Consider the following 20,349-nt stretch of genomic DNA (forward strand, 5'->3'; position numbering starts at 1 on the left):
CTTAATGTCTGTACATTTCACACCGTGACCTTTCCCAAACCCATCATTAGCAAATACAAAATTGTTGAGGGACTAAGGGCTGGACAAAGGGTCAACCTTCTAATGTCATCTGAGGTCAGAGGGTGTGTGATATCACTTCCACCGTCACCGACACTTTGGTGTTTTGGTGTTAACGAAAGGGCGAGCGCCTCCTTCTTCCCTGTTGCAGCTCCTGGAAGTTTAGGGCCCGGTAGTAGCAATGGTAAAGAGAGCAAGCCTGTGGTATAACTGGTGCAAATCCTCTGTCTATCCTGACTAACCGCGTTGCCCTCTTGGCAGAAGAATGCCACTGCAGCGCAGTTAGTGTGGGTGAACTGGGCCAGGCCTGAGATGATACAGCAACGAAAGAGGCCCCTCATCTGTTTATTTATCGGTCCTTTAAAATCTGTACAGACTTTTATAATCAGAGGTGGCACCGACAAGTGACAATGCTATGATAAGCCCAAGCAAAGTTCTTGTTTTTTATTTTTCAGGAAAAACGTCCAGTGAAATTAAATTTGACAGTTAATTATTGACAAAGTAGAAGGGATGAATGTAAGATTTTTTTAGCGGAATAGTTACTTGAATATTTTAATTGCTATGTTTTTTTTATTGAACGTCAATAATGTTTATTATTATGGAAATGAATCCTAAAGAAAAGGTCTAGGAGAGACCCACTGTTCAAAACTCCGGTGCCCTATACCATCCCATGATTACCCGCACTTACATACCAGCAGGACCTTATAAGCCACGCTATCGCTGAACTCATCACCTCCCTTGCCGCAATATCCGAGCACTACATCTTCCTCATGGGGACTTCAACTTCCACCTGGACGACCCCACCAACAAAACAAACCTCCTGGAAAGACTAGACAACATCGGCCTCAAGCAGATCATCAATGACTCCACTCAAAGAGAAGGACACATGTTGGACCACACCTTCACATCCAGCAATAGAATTATATACAACCACACATCAGAGATCACCTGGACAGACAACGCCATTGTACACTTCACCCTCGTCGGCCCACCACACACCACACCCGTCCGCGACAGCGCTTGCTACCACAGCTGGCCGAAAATAACTCAGCAACAACTGACACACGTCCTCAGCACCACCCACCGTAACATAATGGCAAACCTGGAGCAAACAGTATAGAATTTTAACCCTTGGATCGCCAATGCTGCCAACCAAGTCACCCAATGCCTCATTGAGGGAGGGGAGGGTCCCTAGCTCTTGGAAAAGAGCGATGGTGATCCCCCTCCTAAAAAAAACGGGTCTCGACGCTGAGGCTTTGGCCAATTATAGGCCAATTTCACTCCTTCCGGCTCTAGCGAAGATCACGGAAAAACACGTCCACGGCATCCTATCGAGCTTTTTGGAAGCTAACAATCTGCTCCACCCATCCCAATCCGGTTTCCGTCCTAATTTTAGTACGGAAACGGCTTTGCTGGAGGTCACTGAGATCATCAGGGAGACCTTGGATGTCGGCGGCAGGGCTATGTTGGTCATGTTAGACCTATCGGCGGCTTTCGACACCGTCCCCCATAAGGCGCTTTTAGCTAGGCTTTATGACATCGGCCTTAGGGGGACGGTGCTCAGGTGGTTCACATCTTCCCTTGAAGGCCGCCGCCAGACGGTCTGGGTTTCCAAGAGTTCTGCCGAGATGCCGCTACTGGGAGTTGGGGTTCCACAGGGCTCTGTGTTGAGCCCCACATTGTTTAACATCTTTATGTCCCCTTTGGCGGCCTTGGTGGAGGCATACGGGGCCCAGATCGTCTCCTACGCCGACGATACGCAACTCCTCTTCACATGCGGGAAAGACCAGGAGTTTGATGGAGAGAGAATTCGGGACCGTCTTGCACTGGTCATCGACTGGTTCCAGCGGAACAGTCTGAGGGCCAACTCAAGCAAGTCCGAGGTTCTATTCTTTGGTTGCGCCGCTGATCCAGAGTGGCAGCAATGGTGGCCGTCCGACATGAGTCCTCCTGCACAGTCTTCCTTGGTGGCTAAAAATCTGGGTGTCAAGCTGGACAACCAGCTGTCGCTGAGAACACATATTCTTGGTCTGGCTGGCACCTGCTATGGGATCTTGAAAATGCTCCGTAAATTCCTGCCCCTGCTGTCTGAGGAGCACAGGCGGATTACTGTGCAGGCTCTTGTTGGCTCAAGGTTAGACTATGCTAATGCCCTCTTTCTAGGCCTCCCTGATTACCTGGTTCAGCGTCTACAGGTGGTGCAGAACTCCGCCGCCCGGGCGATTTTTGGCCTGCGTAGACGAGCCCGAGCCTCCGGGCTGCTACAGGCGTTACACTGGCTGCCCATCCGGAAGCGGTTTCAGTTCAAATCCCTGACATTGATGCACAAAGCACTGTTTGGATCAGGGGCTGGATATCTGCGGCGGAGACTGGCTTTCTATCGACCAGTCCGCTCCTTGCGTTCGGAATCCCTTTATAAAGCGGTGGTCCCGCGGGTGAGGAAGGTCCGCGCGGGAGAGCGTTCTTTCAGCTGCAAAGCTCCCCAGCTGTGGAATTCGCTTCCTCTCTCGCTCCGTAGCACTGCCAATCTGCTCCAGTTCAGGAAGAGCCTGAAGACCTGGCTTTTTAACCTTTAGGCTGTTTCTAATGTTTCTTTTTTTTTGTCTCTTCTTTCTTTTTTGCTGTGTTGTGTTATTTTTACTCTGAGTTGCAGGTGGAAAGCGCCGGGACACTCTTTTCGAGTAGCCGTGCGCTATACAAAAGCTTCAGAACATAACATAACAACATAACATCCAAGTGAACAGACCCAACAAATGAGCCATCTGGTAGATACCAGAACTCAGCACAGCATAACATGAATGCAAACAATGAGGAAGAAGATGGTGGATCAGCATGAATGACACTGACCTTGCCACCTACAAAACCATCCTCAACAACTACCACCACCAGCTCAAAGCTGCAAAAAAGGAACCTATTGTACGCTGCATCAAATCCAGCACCAACTGAACCAAGCAACTCTTCACCATCGTCCGTGAATTTCCCTGCCCCTCGGCTACGGAAAATGTGATCCCTCCCAAGAACTCAGTGACTCCCTCGCCGAGCACTTCCACAACAAGAAAGAGCCCATCTACAGAAACTTCGAACCCAAACCTTCTGACATCCTCAGTAACCCATCGACCACTACCACCAACCATGGCAATCACCACATGGGAGTAACTCAGCACAACAACCATCACACTGATTAAATCTATTCACTCATGGGCCCCCACCGATTCCTGCCCCCATCGGCTCCTCAACCTCTGAAGCAACTAAATCAGCCATTAACTCACCACTATCTTCAATGCCTCGATAACCAGACCAACTTTCCCGGTGGATAGAAGAACTCTGAGGTCAGGCCCCTCCTCAAGAAACCATCAGCAGACCCAAAAGATCCACAGAACTATCATCCGATCTCCATCCTCCCATTCACTGCCAAAGTTCCAGAGAAGACCATCAACATTGAACTCACCAAACATCTGGAAAGAAACAACCTACTTGATCGATCCGAATCGGGCTTCAGTGCCAAACACAGCACTGAGACAGCCCTCATCACAGCAATAGATGACATCTCAGCCCTCCTGGACAGAGGAGAAACGGCCGCCCTCATTCTCCTGGACCTCTCTGCAGCTTTCAACACTGTCCGCACACCACACACTCTTCCAGCAACTTCGCCAGATCCGAATCATAGAAGATGCACTCAGATGGATGCCATCCTTCCTCACAGGATGCTCCCAGAGAGTCTGCCTCCCTTCTTCTCCTTGCACCCCAAGCTCACCATCTGTGGAGTTCCCAAAGGTTCATCTCTCAGCCCCACCCTCTTCAACATCTACATGACACCACTTGCAGACATTGTTAGATCACACAACATCCACATCATCTCCTACGCCGATGACACCCAACTCGTCCTCTCATACTCAGTGAACCTCACCCAGACAAAGACCAACTTCGACAACAGCATGAAGAACCCACCGACATGAATGGAAGACAACTACCTCAAGCTTAACATGGACAAGAAGGAAGTCCTTATCTTTGCTCATTCTGGAATGACTCCTGGTGGCTGACGGAGCTCGGTCCCACCCCCACACCGAAAAACCATGCATGCAGCCTCACATTCATCCTAGATAGAGAACTCTCTATGAAACACCAAGTCAATTCCATTGAATGCCCCTACTTCAACACCATCTGCATGCTCTGAAATATCTTCAGATGGCTTCCCAACAGCACCAGTAAAACAGGGACATAGGCCATCATCACCAGTCGAGTCAAATATGGCAACACTATGCCGGAATTAACTCCGAATTCTTGCAAAGACTACAGACAATACAGAATGCAGCAGCCAGACTGATCCTCAACCTGCACAAGAGAGCACATATCACCTAACACTTCAAAGTTCTCCACTGGCTCCCCATCCACAAGGATGGCCAGTTTAAGCTCCTGACCCACACAATCAAAGACCTCTGCAACATAGGACCACACAACATGAACCACTGCCTGACTTTCCACCAACCTACCAGAAACCTGCACTCCACATACCTCACCTTTGCACAGACGACATGCATCAGATGCAGCAGCACCAGAGGACACTTGTTTTCTCAACTTGCAGACAAAGCCTGGAACACACTCCCTCTTCACCTACACACCTCACCCTCCCTCAACAGCTTCAGGAAGGGACTCAATACCTGGCTCTTCAACTGAGACCCGCAGCACAGCGCCTAGATACCCCCCAGGTTGAAAAGTAGTACTTTACTAATACTTCATTATTGATTTGTTGAATGCTTGTTTTGGTTTGAAAAGCTCTAGCTTGAGACATGGTGCTGCTCCATCCGTGGATTCATAACATTCCAGAGTACTTCGCGTAAGATCTTCTCTTCAGAATGCAAGCATCTCTGTCACCATCTCTGTCTCAGTGGCGCCAGTTCACATTTTTAAAATGATGAGCAGAGCTCTTAGGCTTTTAGGATTTGTAGGAGTGAGAAATAATTATCATATTTGATGACTTCACAGGACATGAGATTAAGCAACCTTTGACATTAATAATCACATAAGAAGTGACTAGTGACAATACAAATAATTAAAATAAATACCAAATGACTTGGGCCAGTTTTTGCACTATTGGGCATTCCGGGGTTGGCACAGAATGTATGTGGTATAAAAGAAGAAGACTTAGCTGACCCTAATACTGCAAACAGACAGGAGCATGGTGTGATTATCCATATATACCAAGCAATACGTGGTAAACACATAAAAAGACAGGCTACCAATGAAGCTGAGGTGTTGAACTCAGGTGTTTTTAGTTAGGTATGGTAGCTTGCCGCACGAAGAGCACAATAAAAAGAAAGTGTATAAACGTTATGCTACTGCTAGCCAGGAGAAGGCTAGCGATATAGTGGCTCAGTATGGGTGGTATAAGATATGGCTGAAAGGTGCACGGCAGGGGGTGCCAGCAGTGATGTACCAAAACTTGAGGGGTCCACCCTGCAAAGTACATGGAGGGCCCTCCTCTGGATTCACACAGGAGTTCTCAGGCCAGGACACTGTTCTGATGGGGCCTCCTCAGGCGCGTAGCAAGGCACTCTGTCGCCCATAGTGGTCCCTGCCTTTTGTCGCCACACGGCATGCTGAAGAGCCGGGGGGTGGAGGGAGGGGGGCTGCTGGTTAAGATTTTTGCCGGCTCCCCCAAAACTCGTGCCACCCGGGGCGCACCACCCCTTCTGCCCCCCTTGCTATGCCACTGGGCCTCTTGGAACGCGGGGTACCCCCGCACTGCGGGGCCTTTGTTATACAACTGTGCCAGAATGAGGGTACTGCCACTGACCCTCAGTCCCAGGAAGATCTGGACTTCTGGCACACGTTAACCATGAAATTGTAATCCCCCCAAGACAAGTGTGCACCATGAACAGTTAGTTAATGTGCTGGCTAATTGTTCCGACAATTACTGTTGTCTAATGTGGAGGACTTTATGTATGACTATACACTGACCGAATAGGGGCGAGGGAGGGAGCACCCCATTTTGCCTGGCGCCCAGAGACTGCCTCAGGCTGTAATGTGAAAATTGTAGTATATATGGTATAACTTCACTCAATTCTCTAGCATGAGTTCACTGTTAAAGTTGTAAAACAAATGCATCTCTCTCTCTCTCTCTCTCTCTCTCTCTCGCTCTCTCTATCTCTCTCTCTCTCTCTCTATATATATATATATATATATATATATATATATTGCAAGACCGCGTAAAAATGTATGCATGTGTACAAAGTAATATTGAAATAAAAACAACTTTAAAAAATTACTAAAACTAGAGAAAACCTCCCTAAAATAGACTGATGAATTCCAAAGTAGTTGAATAGTGCTCTAAGGTGTCCAGAGTAAAATCGGCTGCTTACATTAACTGACGGTGAGAGAAATGGGCAACCCAAACTACCCTTGAGGGCTCGGGCAAAGTAAGAGGGATGAGTAACTGACATCATCTGAAAAAAGGCTTCCCGTTGATGTCGAGTTGCCTCCTAAAGTCTTTACAGTTCCAAGGATCTTCTCTGCAGACAGCGAAGCAGTGACAAATGTTGCATTTCTCAATGTCCCAGATCCCCTGGTGGGTGTGAGGGCTACTTAGGAGTTGGACGTGGGTAAAATAGAAATAACGAATGGCAGGAGGCAGGAGGCTAAGATGGCAGCTCAAGTGCTGGCGATACTAGCCAATCTTAGATTAATTCATTCTCACTACTTCTACAGGATTTACTACAACCCAAACAGACTCTGGGGGGATGGGTATGACCAAAAACTTTGCATACACGAGTTGTGGTGACCCTAGGGGAACATTTTACCATATCATTTGGGACTGCTCCACCACAACATTTACTGGCAAAAGCTACACAACGCCTTAGCCAGTGTCCTGCATTCACACACCCTCTGCTTTGGACCCAAAAGTTGATTTGCCAGGAATATAGGGGTGAGGGAGCTCTAGGAGATAGAGATCTCTGGTGGGCATTGGATTCCTGATTACCATAGAGATGTAGCATGGTTTTAGAGATGTGTGGAGTCTCCCCCTGAAAGTTTGGCGTAGAGGCAAGGACTACTGTGCAGGAGCAGAGAAGGCAATCTATAAAGGGAGGGGGTACTCAAACAAATATCAAATAATCTGGGGACCGTGCTATCCAGGCGTATAGATTGCGACATTGTGGAGTAGCAAAGCTGCTCTAGAAGAACGCCTCACTTGCTGCAAATTAAGGTGTCTACACATGATGGCTCATAATTTCTTGTGCCCCTTTGTACTCTTGTGTACCATTATACTATATTATGTATAAAACCAAAAAGCAGATGCATAAAAAAATTGAAGGAAAAAATTTGCATTTAGGGTTTAAGTGCGAGCCCTTTAGCCTGGTGTGACATTTTGCCTGTTGGGAATTACAACTCAACCTGACCTTAACATTTGCGATTATCACTTGCAGTGAGTGAGCCTCGAGGTTTTAGATAATGACATATTTTCATAGTCCCAGAGTGTCTTTTACATGGAAATCTGAATAGTTACCATCATGTTTGTTAACCAGATAAATATATTTTCATAGTCCCAGATTGCCATTTCCATGGAAATCTAAATAGTTATCCTCATGTTTGTTAACCAGATAAATATATTTTCATAGTCCCAGATTGCCATTTCCATGGAAATCTAAATAGTTATCCTCATGTTTGTTAACCAGATAAATATATTTTCATAGTCCCAGAGTGCCTTTTCCATGGAAATCTAAATAGTTATCCTCATGTTTGTTAACCAGATAAATATATTTTCATAGTCCCAGATTGCCATTTCCATGGAAATCTAAATAGTTATCCTCATGTTTGTTAACCAGATAAATATATTTTCATAGTCCCAGATTGCCATTTCCATGGAAATCTAAATAGTTATCCTCATGTTTGTTAACCAGATAAATATATTTTCATAGTCCCAGATTGCCATTTCCATGGAAATCTAAATAGTTATCCTCATGTTTGTTAACCAGATAAATATATTTTCATAGTCCCAGAGTGCCTTTTCCATGGAAATCTGAACAATTATCCTCATGTTTATCTGATATATAGTCCCCTCATGCAGTCAGTAGGCATCTCTAGTGGATTACAGTCAATAATTACATAGAGCTGAAAGATAGCTAGAATAATATTCTTATTACTTAGTGCTTCATTCTACATTTCTGCCATGTCTACGCGCTTTAAATGACATGTTTTCTGTTATCCAAGTTAACGGCCCTCAGTTTATAGACCTCGGAAGGGTTGTTTGCTTTGTCAGAATTTGTGACCTTCAGATCACCGTAAATATCAGTGTGAGGGGTAACTTAATAAGGCGCACAAAAAGTTTGGCAATTTAATTCTGCTTTAGTTGGAATGAGGAGTTTCCACGGACATCGGAATTGTGAGTCAGCAGTGCTATATCTTTCTGCAATAAGGCTTGTGAAGTACTGAACACAAACACGTCATGTCATAGCTAGCTAGGAGCATGGCGCCGAAAAGGGGGCCAGCATCCAATAATTTCCACGAATTATTCCTCATTCCAGATGTTTAATAACTTGTAATGGCCTTTAAAATATGCGGGGCTACAGCCCAGGGTCGGGATTACTCCACCTTGTTGCTGGGTCGCAGGTACTGGTCAGTCAAATTAAAACAGTGCCGTTGTGACCAACTTTCTAAAGACCAGGTGGTGTTAAACAATGCAGCCCCCTCCCCTTTTTGACTCAACGGCCCCCAAATACCCTTCCCTGGCTCTGCTAAAGGCATTGCAGTAAAATGCCAAATATGGCGAACTCGCCCCTATATTATATATAAATTCACCTCTAGAAATGAGAGAGAGCCCGGATGAAGGGGAGAGTGTGTGGGGGGATGGGGGGTTGGGGGGAGTGCCATCAGTGTCCCCTAAGTTTCGAAGATAAAATGTCCTCCTTACCCAAAGACATCCACAGTGACAGGCTCGCCCGCCACGCACACCGAGCTCGTGGGCCTCTTGCAGCACACCGAAAGGGCTCTTGACCGAGGCATGGCTCTTTCCCTGACCCACAGTCACTTCTTGGCCGAAGATGTCGAAGGGAGTTTGATCTTCAGCGCTCCTGCGTACTCTGTGCAGGTATTCCAGGACAGCCACTCGTACATATTCACTCCCCACTCCTGACTAATCAACCACTCACCTCTTGTCACCTGGAACATCGAGGTATTCAGCTGCAGGCACCGGAAATGGAGCAGAGAGGTATGCATGACACTGCCTGCGGCTGTTGGAGTAAGCAGTAGCGCCTCTTGGGTGACTTCAGGGCACACTTACCTGCCCTGGGAAGGCCCTTGGAATGTACTACACAAAGGTAAACTATGTCCTGTTGTGGCAGAACCGAACACCTCAACGATAGGGTCTCTAAAATTACTGCACACAAAAAGATAGCCCTTAATGCTATCCCCTTCATTTCATCTACAAACTGAATTAAGAGCTCGAATATTCTGTATCAACCCAAATAAATTATGTTAGAGCTAATCTTTATGCAAATCTTCTGACAAATCAAAGTCTGCCAGGGGAATGTGCCCCAGTCACCTCGCAAGCTCTATTAATTAATTTAACCGAGTTGTAAAACACCAGCCCAAATTTAATTACTAAGCCCCACCCACAGTTTAATTGCGCCTAAGCGCAAATCCAATTAGAAATGTCGAGAACTAAGAAAGACAGCAGAAAACCTTAAAATTAATGGAAGGAATTGGAAATGCTTTTCATGGCTAGTCTGAAAGAGAGCTGAACGTGGGATTAGGAAGGTTTGCTAGAACAGAAAGGTGCTACCATCTATAGGACCCCCTTGATAGTAACTGCATTTCATGCTAACCACAGAGAGGGTGGATGGAAGTTAGGTGACTCTGGTATTCATGTTCCTCAATCTCTGAGGGATGAAGCACTAGGATGCCTCTGCTGGGAGTCAAGCATGTGTGTTGTTCGTAATTCATAGTCATTTGCACAAGGCACAATACCGGAAATTGGTGGTGTTGTCATTACCAGCTTACTCATAATAATACAATAAAGTATTTTAAATAAAACATTAAAGAAAATACTCATAATGAGGTCTACTGAATCTGACCGTCATTGCGAGTGGTAGTTTCCCACCCACAGCGTTATTAACTCTGGGGGTGGCACCTCCCCAGGTCATTCCCAGTACTCTGGTGTCTTGAGACCTGATATTTCTAGGCCTGTGTATAGGGGGTTTCCTTTCACTGAGTGTGGATGACCACCAGGTTAAATCACCTGCAGAGACAGCAGTTGTGGCTCCTTTCGCTCCACTGCTAACTGAGTGAGCAATTAAAAACAGAAAAAATGTATAATAACTTAACGTTATTATCATTTTATTTAAACTTGCTCACTCAGTTCTTTGGGTGTGGGCTGGGGCTGGGCTGCTTAGAGGCTGAGAGGCTGGGGGAGGAGTGGTCGGCACTTTGCACGTTCTCCACCCAGGCTGCATTACAGCCTGGGGAGGAGAACATTCCCTGTCTGAGCACCGAACCACAGCACTCAGACCAATCACAATGCTGCATTGCAGCATTATAATTGGCTCAGGGGAGCCTGGGTTCTTCCTGCTTCCACCGAAGCCAGGAAGAGGATGGATCGAGAAAGACGGCGGTGGGCCTCACCCAGGTAAGTGGGTTTACATTTTTTTATTTTCAACTCCCTCCCTCTTTTGCTCCCCCCAATCCCCCATGCCCGTTTGGTAGCAGCCGCTACTAAGAGACAGGAGCTAGGGGCAAGAACACAATCCACCCGCAACCCAGCAGAAACGCAGGGAGCCCAAGCCTAACCTGACTCCCTGAGTGCACTGGAAAATGTCAACGGATTTGTCCCTGGAAATTGGGAAAAATGTAAAATGCAGCAGACCACGAATAGCGAGTGGCTGCTTGGGCTGCTTAAATTTGCTCTTGCTGTAGGATTTTTACCATATATTACTCCTAATTGCACAAGCTGGAGTAATCATGTAATTATTGGTAACTCCGCTTCAAAGAGTAATGCAGAATTACTGAAATTAATCTGAGTACTCTGGCGTAATCGAAATTCTGTCCAAACCTAGAAAGGGTGATTTGAGGGTTAACGAGGTGGTAGAGGTAAAGGGAAGTAAGAATGACCTGAGAGTTGATAGAATTCACTTTTCGATACCCTAATTACCCTATGATGATGTGCGAGTTAGCATCATATGACTAACTAATGAAGTTCGTATATGCACCTATGCTGAATTACTATTCTTGCTTTTTTTCTTATGTTCAAATGTACGTGTGATCATATTAGTTTCTTAGCTTAGCCTGTGTGCCACCATTTTGTGTAACCCTCTGTGCCTGCGGGCCCTGCTCGCTCATATGCCCCTCCCGCAGGAATACAGAAATGTACTAAGACAGCAGTTTTCGTTTCTCAGCTTACTGTGGCCGAAACTAACAAGTCTCTTTATCAGTAATGTTCTCATGCCCAGAGATGCTGAAGCCTAGCTCCATGGCCTTGAGTAGAGATAATAATGTATCCCTCGCAGGTGCAGATGCCTGCTCTATGAGAGCATTGTTCACTGGTGTGAGGCTCGGTAACTTTCCATAAGGGGCGTACCCCTCGTTACTGTATTGCATTATAATGTATTGCTGTGATGCAGAGAGTCAGTCCTCTCGTTCGCACTCCTAGGAGTGAGGTCGGACAGGGCCCTCTCATATGAGTGTTATTTGGCCTAATAAAGACTTTTGTTTATTCTTCTCCACTGTCCGGCTGACTTCCTGTATAGCGACTATAGGTGAGTGCGGTAAGTCACTCGGGTGGATTTGAGCCACGCTTATCAGATGACGCTCGAATAGGGACCCCGCGATAAGGATCTTTCTCACCCGTAAGTGGGTAGCAGAAGACCGGGGACCCGCTGGTCGGCACGGTGGGCCCGGGTACCCATCTGATGCCGAGCTTGGTTCTCGCAGCGCTGCCCCACCCTGCTGATCGGGAGAGGTCCCGGTTCGGATCTTACGCCGGGGTCCAGAAGGCGGAACTTGAAGCTGACCGTGTTGGTCCTGGCAGCCGGAGGTGGAGAACGGTAGAGGTCGGTGCCGCCTACGGAAGGTGAGTGGTCCACCTGTGATTGTTTAAGGAACGGGAGTGTTCCGGGAGACTAGGGTGTCTCCAGTGGTTTGAGGAGCCGGTGTGCTCCTGGGGCTAGTGTGCTCCGGGGAACTCAGAGTACGAGTTGGTGCTCTGACAGACTTGACGAGGTTGGGGACGTATTTAGATGTAATTGTTGGTAGCGATCCGACCGGGTGGTACTGTGGTGAAGGCGTGGCTCATTGTGGGCAGACTCCGGTGCTTACCCTGAACTCCTAGTGTGGTGGTTCAGTGGAGGTGAGATCTGGGTTTCCCGCGGTAAAGTGCGCAGTGATCCATAGTGCCGCACGGGTGGCGGATCTGTTCCCCGTCCTCAGAACAGTTAGTGTACTGTTCGGTCTGCGGTAGGGTCCAGGTTCCCCAGGACTTGGTCGACGGGCCTTGTCCCATTTGGTAACACGTGTTTGGAGGTATTGTATATGTGTGTGCGTGGTTTCCTAATGTATGTTTATATGTGTGTATGAACGAGCTCGAGCTAGTGACTCAAGGTAACGTGGTCTGTGGTGAAGTGTTTCTTTCACACCGAAGTAAAGATGCCGTGTTTTAGTAAGTTACGATGTTTTGGATGCTGTTGTCGACCCTCAGATACTAGACTGGCCGAAAGCCAACCTGCACCCCCTGAAGGGACTCCGAGCTTTGATATGTATGTCAAACATGGACTGGTCCCGATCTTGTTTTGTACTTTGTGGCACCGGTACACTGCTGATAATGTGGATTTACAATGGCCTTTGACGGGTTCTTTCGATGAAGCTAAGTTGGACTACTTGCAAGACAAACTGTTTGCTAGGCGTAGTCGTCAGAGTATGTTCGACTCTTTGCGAGTGTGGCAGAAAGAGGCCAGGAAACGCAAGCTGCGAGATGAGAAAGAAGAGTATAAAAAATCCACCCAGACTATGGCGCAGAAGGCGAGAGAGCAGGTTGGAAATGAGAATGCGCTGCGTATGGAGCGCTCAGATAGACTTTGTAGGTTGAAAGAAAATAAAAGTTATGTAGTGCGAGAGGATGACCCGGATGAGATGGAAGACATTTTGAATACCCGACCCCCTCCCCCTTATGCCCCACAGCCCTTGTATCCCTCCTTGCCAATTCCAGCCCCCGCTAGTGGAGTTCCGGGTCCTTCAGCCAGTGCCCCCCAACAATCTTCACCCTCGACACCCCTCGTTTCCTTACTCCAGACCACCTCACCTGCACCCTCCCAATTTTCTTTGGCACTCCCTAGTGTTTCAGCTAGTACCACCCCCAGTCAGGAGATGCTAACGCCGAGTCGAGGCGCAGGTAGCGGATTACTTTCGCAGGTACGGAAGTTGCTTACGCGTTCTACGGTTGGTTTAGATGAAAAGAGTATGGTGGCTAATCAGGCATGTCAGTGGGCTAGGAATAATATTTATTCGTTTGAAGATATTTGGTCCACCATGAAAGATTTTGAGCCTTTGATGCAGCAGCACGCTTTGTGGCACATGTCCAATGTATTGATACCGCTTTGGGAGCAGGGGTATGGAGGTGTGGCTCCAGCGGTCTTACGAGATATACAGGCTGGAGCCTACAGAACGAATACAGGAGTGAAAGAAGTGATGAGTAGTTTACGTGCACTATTACAATACAGGAATGAATTACCCTCTGCCGGCGCACCCCATTTCCCAGGTCTCCACCCAATGCGCGAGGTGCATCCTATTTTCACCCCGAGGTCCCCGAGTTGCTAGATCCAGTAACGAGGGCTGTTACCAGGAACAGGATAGATGCACATTTCCAGGAGCAATGGGTGTATACGCCATGGAAGAGAAGTGAGGTATTATCATTGAAGGCCCAGCTACCGGATTCTAGAAAGAACCCGACTGCCTATTACAAAGAGCTTACCGAAGCGGCGTCTTCCACTGTGATGACGTTGGCTGATGTTGAGTTGTTTTTCGGGCTTTTGGTCCCGGTTGATGTGTGGCGGCAAGTGAAAGGTACTGACCATGTGGAAGAGTTAGGAGGTACATGGCAGGAGTTGCAGGATTGGGACAAGGAGCGTAAGCCAGGGGAGAAGCCGAAGGCCGAGATCTTAGCTTTACCAGGGCGCATAATAAAATATATGCATTTTCTCATTCCCCCGAAAAAGTTAGATTGGGACAAGTTGACGGCATGTAAGCAGAAAAAGGATGAGGCAGTCTCGGACTTCTTTACGAGGTTTGAGGAAACGTTTATAGATTTTAGTGGGCAAGATGTGTCACAAGATGGGGGGTTACGGCTCTTTGTTAATAGGTTTGTAGTGAACTTATTGCCTGAGATTTCAGCAAGATTGCAAGCGTCGGAGAGCACGTGGACGACGTCTTCTCCTTCGGGAATACTCAGTATGGCGCAATATTATGAACACAGGGAAAATGAGAGTAAGGACAAGCAGGAAAAGAAGGCTAAGGATCTGAAGACAAGAGTTTTGTTGCAGCAAGTGGCTAGAGGCAGAGGAAGGGGTGCAGCGCCGAGCCGGGGGGGCGGCTTTGGGAGAGGTGAGAGTAGGGAAAGGCTGGGACCGAATCAGTGCGCAAAGTGTAAGCAGGAGGGGCATTGGTGGCGAGATTGCCCACTGCTTCAGTCGGGCGGCGGTCCAGGAAGAGGACGAGGACGAGGTAGTGGTGATTTTGGGAGACAGGCTGCGCGGTCAGAAGGAGGCGGGAGACAGGGAGGCAATTACTTTGACAATGGGGCAGACAGACAACAGTTGCAGAGGGGCGGTGGTCAGTACTATAACGATGATTACTCAGTGGACGATTTGACAGGGTTCTCCCACAACTAGGATAGCGTAGGACAGAGCATGGGACCAGTACTTATGGAAGTTGATCAGAGGGGACCTTATGTCGAAGCTGACTTAATGGGGTCTCAACAAAAATTTCTAGTGGATACGGGTGCAATGAAAAGTTCAGTGGCTCGTTCTCGGGTCCCAGGGGCGGCTCTGTCTGGCAAGAATAACATATCCGTGGGTTTCGCAGGAACTCCGGTGATTAGCCCCATTTCTAAACCTCTCACGTTAACGATTGGCCCTTTTACTGTTGATTCACCGTTTTTATTGACATCAAATTGTGGAGAGAATTTGCTGGGTTTAGATTTATTGAAAAGATTGCACGCCACCATCTATTGTTCTCCGGATGGCGTGTACCTTACTCTGGGCCCGAATGTTGCCCGCCCATTGCAGTGTTTTTCGAAAGACGACCCATTACCACCTGAATTCCAAGGCATACCCGACAGCTTGTGGGCTGTCAGTGATACAGATGTAGGTAAAATGGATATTGCCCCGGTGACAATAAGAGTAAAAGTGGGAGCGAAACTGCCCAGAGTTCCACAATACAGGATTCCTAGGGAGGGAGAGAAGGCCCTGCTACAAATAATACAAGATCTAATACGGTCTGGGGTAGTGGAAGAGACTGATTCGAATATATGTAACAGTCCTATTTTACCTATCCTTAAAAGACGGTCACCTGAAGCTACTGATAATACTCCTGATGTTTATAGATTTGTGATTGATTTGCGGCACGTAAATAGAGTAGTGGAGCCACAGTACCCGGTGGTCTCGGACATTACTACTATATTGACCATGATACCCCCTTCGGCCAAATATTTCTCTGTCCTAGACTTAAAAAATGCTTTCTTCAGTATTCCAGTACATGAGGAAAGTCGTTATCTCTTCGGATTCTCATTGGCTGGCCGAAGCTTCCGCTTCAAGAGAATTCCTCAGGGGTACACTGAGAGTCCGAGCATATATAGTCAGGCTCTGAAGGCACAATTGGATGAACTGGAGCTTCCACCTGGCAACGTCATGTTGCAGTATGTGGATGATATCCTGATAGCATCGGACGACGAGCAGGGTTGTCAGGATGCTACTGTGAAATTACTGCACCATTTGGCTAAAAGAGGGCATAAAGTGTCCCTTCCGAAATTTCAATACTGTCGAACGGAGGTCACCTACCTCGGTCACCTCCTTTCGAAAGTGGGGAGGAGATTGACGCCAGAGCGCATAAAAGCGATCACTAACATGCAGGTACCTAACACGCAGCGAGAGGTGCGCGCGTTCTTGGGCATAACATCGTATTGTCGCCAGTGGATACCTAACTATGCGTTACTAACAAAACCCCTATTGTATCTGACTACCAAGGAAGTGCACGAGCCCCTACCCTGGACCCCCGCATGTCAAGAAGCGTTTGAGTCACTAAAAATAGCTTCATGTTCTGCGCCGGTTCTTGGGACACCTGATTACCAGAAGCCTTTTGTCCTTTATGTACATGAGGCGGAAGGTTGCGCGCTGTCTGTCTTAACTCAGTGTTTTGGGGGGAAGCAGAGACCTTGTGCTTACTTCTCTGCCATGCTCGATAATGTGGCAAGAGCGCTGCCGAGCTGTCTGAGAGCCACGGCGGCTGCTGCGGTTTCTATAAGACAGTCGGCAGGGCTCGTACTGGGATCAGACCTCACAGTAATGGTACTGCATGCTGTGGACATTTTGCTGAACAGGACACAGACGCAGCACTTAACTAGTGCTCGTCTTACGGGTTATGAGATGACTCTTTTTGCACCCCATGTTACGATCAAAAGGTGTGCTACACTGAATCCTGCCACCTTGTTACCTATCCCCACAGATACAGATACCAAAGACGATGACATACATGATTGTTTGTTCAGGACTGAAGAGGAGACAAAGGGGAGGGTGGATCTGACAGACAGGCCCTTGGACGAACCAGACGGGGAGTTGTATGTGGATGGGTCCTGTTTTAAATTACCAGACGGTACATCGACAGCAGCATATGCAATAACAACATTACAGACGGTGGTGGAGACTTCTAGGATACCTTACAATTCTGCCCAGGCTGCGGAAATTATTGCCTTACTGAGAGCATGTGAATTGAGTGAGGGGCTAGACGTGAACATTTATACCGACAGCCAATACGCCTTTGGCGTGGCTCATAATTATGGGCGACTTTGGGCAGAACGGGGATTTCTGACTTCTCACGGACAACGCATACAACATGGTCCACTGATATTACGACTGCTAACGGCACTGACACTACCCAAACGATTGGCTGTGATAAAATGTAGCGCACACAAGACAATAGTGGATGACGTAGGACGAGGCAATGCCTTCGCTGATGAGACAGCAAAGGAAACTGCTAGAGAAAAACTACCACGGATGTTTGTGGCAGGACCAGCTAGATGGGTTCCAGATGTTCATATGTTCGCAGACACTGTACAGAGTGTCAAGAACATACAGGGCAAAGCGACAGAAGAAGAATTAAGAACATGGAAGGATGGGCAGGGACGATTGGATGCGGATGAATGTTGGACAGATGTGACAGATAAGAGACGATGGTTGCTCCCGAATGCGTATGTTCTCCCAGTAGTGACGATGGCGCACGGGCCTGCCCATGTTAGTGCAAAGGGAATATGTAAACTGTTAGACCCAGTGTGGAGCAATAAGAATATCTCTAAATTGGCCACTCACTTGGTTCGTCAGTGCATGGTGTGTTTGAGACACAATCCTGGAAAGGGTACTCCTGTCCCAACTGGAAATTTTGCACCCCCTTCTTTCCCTTTCGAGGTGATCCAGATGGATTACATCGAGATGGAAAGGGTCAATAACTTGAAGTACGTCCTTGTAGTCGTATGTGCCTTTAGTAGGTGGGTGGAGGCGTACGCTACGAAACATTGCACAGCCATTTCTACCGCAAAAATGTTGATAAAGGAGTATTTCTCCCGTTTCGGATTACCTAGGGTGATCTGGAGTGATAATGGTACGTCCTTCAATGCAGAATTAGTGAAGCAAATATGTAAAGGTTTGCAAATTTCCCAGAAATTCCATTCAGCCTTACATCCCCAGGCAGCAGGACTTGTGGAGCGGTTTAACGGCACGCTCAAGTTAAAGATGGCCAAAATATTTGAGAGTACAGGTCTCCGTTGGCCAGACGCACTTCCCTTAGCTTTGCTTTCAACGAGAGTCACTGTGAATGCGAAAATGGGCGTCTCCCCCCATGAAGTGGTATTCGGCCGTCCGGCCAATATCTGGGGAGTGCCCAGGCCTAAATGTTTTACTGAAGTGCCATACCCTTTGTTGACAGATTATCTGTATGCTTTGACTAAAGATCTTCGTTCTATTCATCAGCAGGTAGCAGACACTCTGAAGCCGTTGCCGGAGGGGCCTGGACACTCCATCCACCCAGGGGACTGGGTGGTCGTAAGAAGATACCAGCGGAAGTCTTGTCTGGAGCCAAGGTGGTCAGAGCCGCGCCAGGTGCTCCTCACCACCCGCACTGCACTTCGGATCGACGGACGGAAGGCGTGGACACATGCCTCACATGTGAAGAGGGTCCCGCTCCCGTTGCCCTATGACAAATGGGTACAGGATGGCATTGCTGATGAGGAGAATGAGTCTATCCCGAGGTATGTTCCTTTCTCGGATGCTTCACTGAGTTGTTTTTCGGGCTTTTGGTCCCGGTTGATGTGTGGCGGCAAGTGAAAGGTACTGACCATGTGGAAGAGTTAGGAGGTACATGGCAGGAGTTGCAGGATTGGGACAAGGAGCGTAAGCCAGGGGAGAAGCCGAAGGCCGAGATCTTAGCTTTACCAGGGCGCATAATAAAATATATGCATTTTCTCATTCCCCCGAAAAAGTTAGATTGGGACAAGTTGACGGCATGTAAGCAGAAAAAGGATGAGGCAGTCTCGGACTTCTTTACGAGGTTTGAGGAAACGTTTATAGATTTTAGTGGGCAAGATGTGTCACAAGATGGGGGGTTACGGCTCTTTGTTAATAGGTTTGTAGTGAACTTATTGCCTGAGATTTCAGCAAGATTGCAAGCGTCGGAGAGCACGTGGACGACGTCTTCTCCTTCGGGAATACTCAGTATGGCGCAATATTATGAACACAGGGAAAATGAGAGTAAGGACAAGCAGGAAAAGAAGGCTAAGGATCTGAAGACAAGAGTTTTGTTGCAGCAAGTGGCTAGAGGCAGAGGAAGGGGTGCAGCGCCGAGCCGGGGGGGCGGCTTTGGGAGAGGTGAGAGTAGGGAAAGGCTGGGACCGAATCAGTGCGCAAAGTGTAAGCAGGAGGGGCATTGGTGGCGAGATTGCCCACTGCTTCAGTCGGGCGGCGGTCCAGGAAGAGGACGAGGACGAGGTAGTGGTGATTTTGGGAGACAGGCTGCGCGGTCAGAAGGAGGCGGGAGACAGGGAGGCAATTACTTTGACAATGGGGCAGACAGACAACAGTTGCAGAGGGGCGGTGGTCAGTACTATAACGATGATTACTCAGTGGACGATTTGACAGGGTTCTCCCACAACTAGGATAGCGTAGGACAGAGCATGGGACCAGTACTTATGGAAGTTGATCAGAGGGGACCTTATGTCGAAGCTGACTTAATGGGGTCTCAACAAAAATTTCTAGTGGATACGGGTGCAATGAAAAGTTCAGTGGCTCGTTCTCGGGTCCCAGGGGCGGCTCTGTCTGGCAAGAATAACATATCCTTGGGTTTCGCAGGAACTCCGGTGATTAGCCCCATTTCTAAACCTCTCACGTTAACGATTGGCCCTTTTACTGTTGATTCACCGTTTTTATTGACATCAAATTGTGGAGAGAATTTGCTGGGTTTAGATTTATTGAAAAGATTGCACGCCACCATCTATTGTTCTCCGGATGGCGTGTACCTTACTCTGGGCCCGAATGTTGCCCGCCCATTGCAGTGTTTTTCGAAAGACGACCCATTACCACCTGAATTCCAAGGCATACCCGACAGCTTGTGGGCTGTCAGTGATACAGATGTAGGTAAAATGGATATTGCCCCGGTGACAATAAGAGTAAAAGTGGGAGCGAAACTGCCCAGAGTTCCACAATACAGGATTCCTAGGGAGGGAGAGAAGGCCCTGCTACAAATAATACAAGATCTAATACGGTCTGGGGTAGTGGAAGAGACTGATTCGAATATATGTAACAGTCCTATTTTACCTATCCTTAAAAGACGGTCACCTGAAGCTACTGATAATACTCCTGATGTTTATAGATTTGTGATTGATTTGCGGCACGTAAATAGAGTAGTGGAGCCACAGTACCCGGTGGTCTCGGACATTACTACTATATTGACCATGATACCCCCTTCGGCCAAATATTTCTCTGTCCTAGACTTAAAAAATGCTTTCTTCAGTATTCCAGTACATGAGGAAAGTCGTTATCTCTTCGGATTCTC

The 20,349-nt window shown here is 47.7% G+C and overlaps 1 protein-coding gene across 1 annotated transcript in view; it reads right to left on the bottom strand.

Annotated features, from left to right (window-relative positions):
• The window catches only part of LOC147711061 (protein-arginine deiminase type-3-like), a 128,428-nt gene extending 119,277 nt beyond the window's left edge, over nucleotides 1-9,151 (bottom strand). Inside the window, exon 1 of the mRNA XM_086921884.1 lies at nucleotides 8,963-9,151. Within this exon, the coding sequence (XP_086778010.1) occupies nucleotides 8,963-9,054 (92 nt within the window). The 5' untranslated portion in view covers nucleotides 9,055-9,151. The remainder of the gene's footprint in view (nucleotides 1-8,962) is intronic.
• Nucleotides 9,152-20,349: the final 11,198 nt, after the last annotated feature.

This window comes from Lissotriton vulgaris, chromosome 5 (assembly GCF_964263255.1).
Source record: "Lissotriton vulgaris chromosome 5, aLisVul1.2, whole genome shotgun sequence".
NCBI lineage: Eukaryota > Metazoa > Chordata > Amphibia > Caudata > Salamandridae > Lissotriton > Lissotriton vulgaris.